General features: G+C 41.7%; 1 protein-coding gene across 2 annotated transcripts in view; it reads right to left on the reverse strand.

The window, feature by feature from the left end:
• LOC109866435 (phospholipase B1, membrane-associated) overlaps positions 1-6,000 on the reverse strand; it is a 29,400-nt gene extending 23,400 nt beyond the window's left edge. The window contains exons 1-4 of one of the 2 annotated variants that reach the window (XM_031800081.1): positions 5,786-6,000; positions 2,987-3,040; positions 2,458-2,521; positions 2,069-2,100 (exon numbers count right to left, since the gene is read on the reverse strand). In XM_031800081.1, coding sequence (XP_031655941.1) covers positions 2,069-2,100; positions 2,458-2,521; positions 2,987-3,040; positions 5,786-5,861 — 226 coding nt within the window. In that variant the 5' untranslated portion in view covers positions 5,862-6,000. Of the gene's footprint in view, positions 1-2,068; positions 2,104-2,457; positions 2,522-2,986; positions 3,041-5,785 lie in introns of both variants that reach the window. The other variant, XM_020455118.2, reaches the window with a different exon arrangement.

The following is a 6,000-nucleotide window of genomic DNA, read 5'->3' on the forward strand; positions in this document are numbered from 1 at the left end:
TGTTCAACGCTGGTCCGACCAATCTGCTTCAAGACTGCTTCGATCACGTGGATTAGGATATGTTCCGCATTGTGTCCAACAACAACATTGACGAATACGCTGATTCGGTGAGTTGGTTTATTAGGAAGTGCATCGGCGATGTCGTACCCACAGCAACTATTAAAACATTCCCAAACCAGAAACCGTGGATTGATGGCAGCATTCGCGCGAAACTGAAAGCGCAAACCACTGCTTTTAACCAGGGCAAGGTGACCGGAAACATGACATGACTGTTCACCCACGACTGCCATACACGCCTCCAACTCAATCATCAAGTTTGCGGACGACACTACAGTGGTAGGCTTGATTACCAACAACGACGAGACGGCCTACAGCGAGGAGGTGAGGGCCCTCGGAGTGTGGTGTCAGGAAAATAACCTCACACTCAACGTCAACAAAACAAAGAAGATGATTGTGGACTTCAGGAAACAGCAGAGGGAGCACCCCTCTATCCACAACGATGGGACAGTAGTGGAGAGGGTAGTGAGTTTTAAGTTCCTCGGAGTACACATCATGGACAAACTGAATTGGTCCACCCACACAGACAGTGTGGTGAAGAAGGCGCAACAGCGGCTTGTCACCAAAAACACTCACAAACTTCTACAGATGCACAATCGAGACCTGTCAGACTGTATCACCGCCTGGTACGGCAACTGCTCCGCCCACAACCGTAAGGCTCTCCAGAGGGTAGTGAGGTCTGCACAACGCATCACCGGGGGCAAACTACCTGCCCTCCAGGACACCTACACCACCCGATGTCACAGGAAGGCCATACAGATCATCAAGGACAACAACCACCCGAGCCACTGCCTGTTCACCCCGCTATCATCCAGAAGGCGAGGTCAGTACAGGTGCATCAAAGCAGGGACCGAGAGACTGAAAAACAGCTTCTATCTCAAGGCCATCAGACTGTTAAACAGCCACCACTAACATTGAGTGGCTGCTGCCAACATACTGACTCAACTCCAGCTCACTTTAATAGTGGAAATGGATGTAAAAAATGTATCACTAGCCACTTTAAACAATGCCACTTAATATAATGTTTCCATACCCTACATTACTCATCTCATATGTATATGTATATGTATATACTGTACTCTATATCATCTACTGCATCTTGCCATCTTTATGTAATACATGTATCACTAGCCACTTGAAACTATGCCACTTTTATTTTTACATACCCTACATTACTCATCTCATATGTATATACTGTACTCCATACCATCTACTGCATCTTACCAATGCCGTTCTGTACCATCACTCATCACTCATCACTCATCACTCATCACTCACTCACTCATTCATATATCTTTATGTACATATTCTTTATCCCTTTACACTTGTGTGTATAAGGTAGTAGTTGTGGAATTGTTAGGTTAGATTACTCGTTGGTTATTACTGCATTGTCGGAACTAGAAGCACAAGCATTTCGCTACACTTGCATTAACATCTGCTAACCATGTGTATGTGACAAATAACATTTGATTTGATTAGATTATTCTGACATTTTACATTCTTAAAATAAAGTGGTGATCATAACTGACCTTAGACAGAGAATATTTACTAGGATTAAATGTCAGGTATTGTGAAAAACTGAGTTTAAATGTATTTGGCTAAAGGTGTATGTAAACTTCTGACTTCAGCTGTGTATATACACCTGATGAGGGTCAGATTGCAAAGGGAGGAAATTTGGCATGGGAAGGAGGAGGATCTGTCAGCAGACCAACATGTCTTATCAACTAATCATATCTCTTATCAAACAATCTTATCAACCAATCAAAGTGTGTTTTATTGAGATTTTATTTGACTGAGACTGTAATTTTAGTGCTTAAGGTCACAGGAAATTGACAACGTGGTAGGATGCTTTAGAATTTGTCAGCTATTTTTGTGTGTGTACTTGTGTGCGTGTCTGTGTCTGTCTGCCTGTCTGTCTGTGTTAATAGCCTGCATTTGTTGTCTTCTGGTTCAGATAACTGATTTGATACATCAAGGAGCCCCTCAAACCCCCCAAGAATAGCAGGCTTACCATGAAGTCTCAATAACACTCTGGACAGCTCACTGCTTCAGGGAGAAAGAAAAACAGAAGTCTGGAAAACATTTCTGTGTTCACATTTAATCATCCCTAGTGACACCTGGTTTTATTTAACCTTTTTTTAACTAGGCAAGACAGTTAAGAACAAATTCTTATTTACAATGACAGCCTACCCCGGCCAAACCTGGATGACACTGGGCCAATTGTACGCCGCGCTAAGGGACTCCAAATCACGGCCGGATGTGATATAACCTGGATTCGAACCAGGGACTGTAGTGACGCTTCTTGCACTGAGATGCAGTGCCTTAGACCGCTGCACAACTTGGGGGCCCTGGTAGTGTCCCCTTATCTATCAAGGTAAGAGAAATTGATGTGTTGCTTACCTTTGTGTGTGGGGCAGTCCAATGGCCGAGATCATAGCCACATCTGAGGGTCTGACACTGTGAGCTGGAGAGAATGGAGTGAAATTAGGAGACCGCTAAAAACCGCATTGGTTGATCGTTCAGAACAGCCAACTCAACTCAAAAAGGACTAAAGAGACTGAAGATAGATCTCTGTATTCTAGGTGTCCAGATATAGAGCTGAATTAACTCAGACAGATCTCTATATTCTTGACGTCCAGATATAGAGCTGAATGAACCCAGACAGATCTCTATATTCTAGACGTCCACACATAGAACTGAATGAACCCAGACAGATCTCTATATTCTAGACATCCAGATATAGAGCTGAATGAACCCAGACAGATCTCTATATTCTAGGTGGCCAGACATAGAACTGAATGAACCCAGATAGATCAGGCCGGCTACAAGACCAGACCATATGGCTCTTAGATCTGTTAAGATGTACTTTACATCCTCAGCAGTCAAGCCATTGTATATCACTAATGACTGATTGTTAGTGAACACTCACCTGAGGACGGAAGGGTCTCGGAGAGAGAGGTGTGGGTGCAAGGCATTGAAGAGGCTGGGAATAATAGAGGAGATTTTACAGGTCACATACTATTGAGAAGGGTTCAACAATTATGAATGAACGCTCAAAAATTATTCAACATTTTGCTCAGAAAACTTGGGGGACCAAATAAAGTCACCTGTGGGAGCGAATTTGGCCCTAGGGCGACTTTATTTGGTCTCCCAAGTTTTCTGAGCAAAATGTTTTAATAATTTTTGTTGTTGGACATAAAAGCCTGGAAAATCACCATAAATTCTGCTCAAAGTGATTAAAATAAGTATTCCCACACTTAAATAGAAAGATGTGATCGTATCCCAATGTCATCAAAGTTTGAAATTATTCTGTTTTTGTCCAATACTATATCCATTTTGGATTCTAGCGGTCAATTTGCAGTGTACAAATTATTTATAACTATGTTTTTTCCCCTCTACCATCCGCTCAAGGAAAAATCGGCACACGGCTGAATGTACAGTGCCTTGCGAAAGTATTCGGCCCCCTTGAACTTTGCGACCTTTTGCCACATTTCAGGCTTCAAACATAAAGATATAAAACTGTATTTTTTTGTGAAGAATCAACAACAAGTGGGACACAATCATGAAGTGGAACGACATTTATTGGATATTTCAAACTTTTTTAACAAATCAAAAACGGAAAAATTGGGCGTGCAAAATGATTCAGCCCCTTTACTTTCAGTGCAGCAAACTCTCTCCAGAAGTTCAGTGAGGATCTCTGAATGATCCAATGTTGACCTAAATGACTAATGATGATAAATACAATCCACCTGTGTGTAATCAAGTCTCCGTATAAATGCACCTGCACTGTGATAGTCTCAGAGGTCCGTTAAAAGCGCAGAGAGCATCATGAAGAACAAGGAACACACCAGGCAGGTCCGAGATACTGTTGTGAAGAAGTTTAAAGCCGGATTTGGATACAAAAATATTTCCCAAGCTTTAAACATCCCAAGGAGCACTGTGCAAGCGATAATATTGAAATGGAAGGAGTATCAGACCACTGCAAATCTACCAAGACCTGGCCGTCCCTCTAAACTTTCAGCTCATACAAGGAGAAGACTGATCAGAGATGCAGCCAAGAGGCCCATGATCACTCTGGATGAACTGCAGAGATCTACAGCTGAGGTGGGAGACTCTGTCCATAGGACAACAATCAGTCGTATATTGCACAAATCTGGCCTTTATGGAAGAGTGGCAAGAAGAAAGCCATTTCTTAAAGATATCCATAAAAAGTGTTGTTTAAAGTTTGCCACAAGCCACCTGGGAGACACACCAAACATGTGGAAGAAGAAGGTCAGATGAAACCAAAATTGAACTTTTTGGCAACAATGCAAAACGTTATGTTTGGCGTAAAAGCAACACAGCTCATCACCCTGAACACACCATCCCCACTGTCAAACATGGTGGTGGCAGCATCATGGTTTGGGCCTGATTTTCTTCAGCAGGGACAGGGAAGATGGTTAAAATTGATGGGAAGATGGATGGAGCCAAATACAGGACCATTCTGGAAGAAAACCTGATGGAGTCTGCAAAAGACCTGAGACTGGGACGGAGATTTGTCTTCCAACAAGACAATGATCCAAAACATAAAGCAAAATCTACAATGGAATGGTTCAAAAATAAACATATCCAGGTGTTAGAATGGCCAAGTCAAAGTCCAGACCTGATTCCAATCGAGAATCTGTGGAAAGAACTGAAAACTGCTGTTCACAAATGCTCTCCATCCAACCTCACTGAGCTCGAGCTGTTTTGCAAGGAGGAATGGGAAAACATTTCGGTCTCTCGATGTGCAAAACTGATAGAGACATACCCCAAGCGACTTACAGCTGTAATCGCAGCAAAAGGTGGCGCTACAAAGTATTAACTTAAGGGGGCTGAATAATTTTGCACGCCCAATTTTTCAGTTTTTGATTTGTTAAAAAAGTTTGAAATATCCAATAAATGTCGTTCCACTTCATGATTGTGTCCCACTTGTTGTTGATTCTTCACAAAAAAATACAGTTTTATATCTTTATGTTTGAAGCCTGAAATGTGGCAAAAGGTCGCAAAGTTCAAAGGGGCCGAATACTTTCGCAAGGCACTGTAATTGGGGACCCCTGCTTTAGAGATGAATAAAGTATATATTTCTTCTCTCTCTATGTTACAAATACTGACACAATGCATTCACGAATATGAGTTTAACACTGTAGTTTTTCAAAAATTTGCTCGATGAGTGTTATCTTCTTAGAAAAGAGAAACAGTTTTTAACAGAACACATTCAACAGGAATCCTCCCCTATGATGTTGCCATACAGTAGAAACAAGAGAGTTCATTGCCCCCTATGTTGTTGCCATACAGTAGAAACAAGAGAGTTCATTGCCCCCTATGATGTGGCCATACAGAAGAATCAATGTGAACCTACGTAGTCAGAATTACCCCTTAAAAACATTGAAGGGCCGAGTCAGAACTAGTGAGCACATTTCTGAGGTGAGGAAAAAACAACATTCTTCTTGCACAGCCAGAATCCAAACATGAAGTATACAATTCTTGTCTCACCCCTTAAAGCCTGGTTTAAATTGACAAGGACCCTAAGATGTTACTTTATGACAATAATCACTACAAGAATACAACTTGACTCTACTTGCAAATGTTCTTCAATATCATTCCTGCAAACCTAAGACAAAAATACACTGATATTCTTCACTTTACCCAGTTACTTTTATATGTAAAATGTTCAGATCATTTGAATAGAAATATAGAGCATAGAAACCTGTTGCCGTGGGGAACCCCAGCAAAGCTATAACCAGTAATGGAAGCATCCTTTGTCTGTCAAAGTTTGTCCTCATATAGCCACCAGTTGTCTTCTGTCTGTCTGTCTGTCTTTCTGTTTGACTGTCTGTCTGTTTGTCTAACAGCTCCGTTGTCTTGGCGTATTGTCCATTACCGTCTTGCTTCCCTCTACCTTGCTGTTTGATGTGATTTACA

This window comes from Oncorhynchus kisutch, linkage group LG21, assembly GCF_002021735.2.
Source record: "Oncorhynchus kisutch isolate 150728-3 linkage group LG21, Okis_V2, whole genome shotgun sequence".
Classification (NCBI taxonomy): Eukaryota; Metazoa; Chordata; class Actinopteri; order Salmoniformes; family Salmonidae; genus Oncorhynchus; species Oncorhynchus kisutch.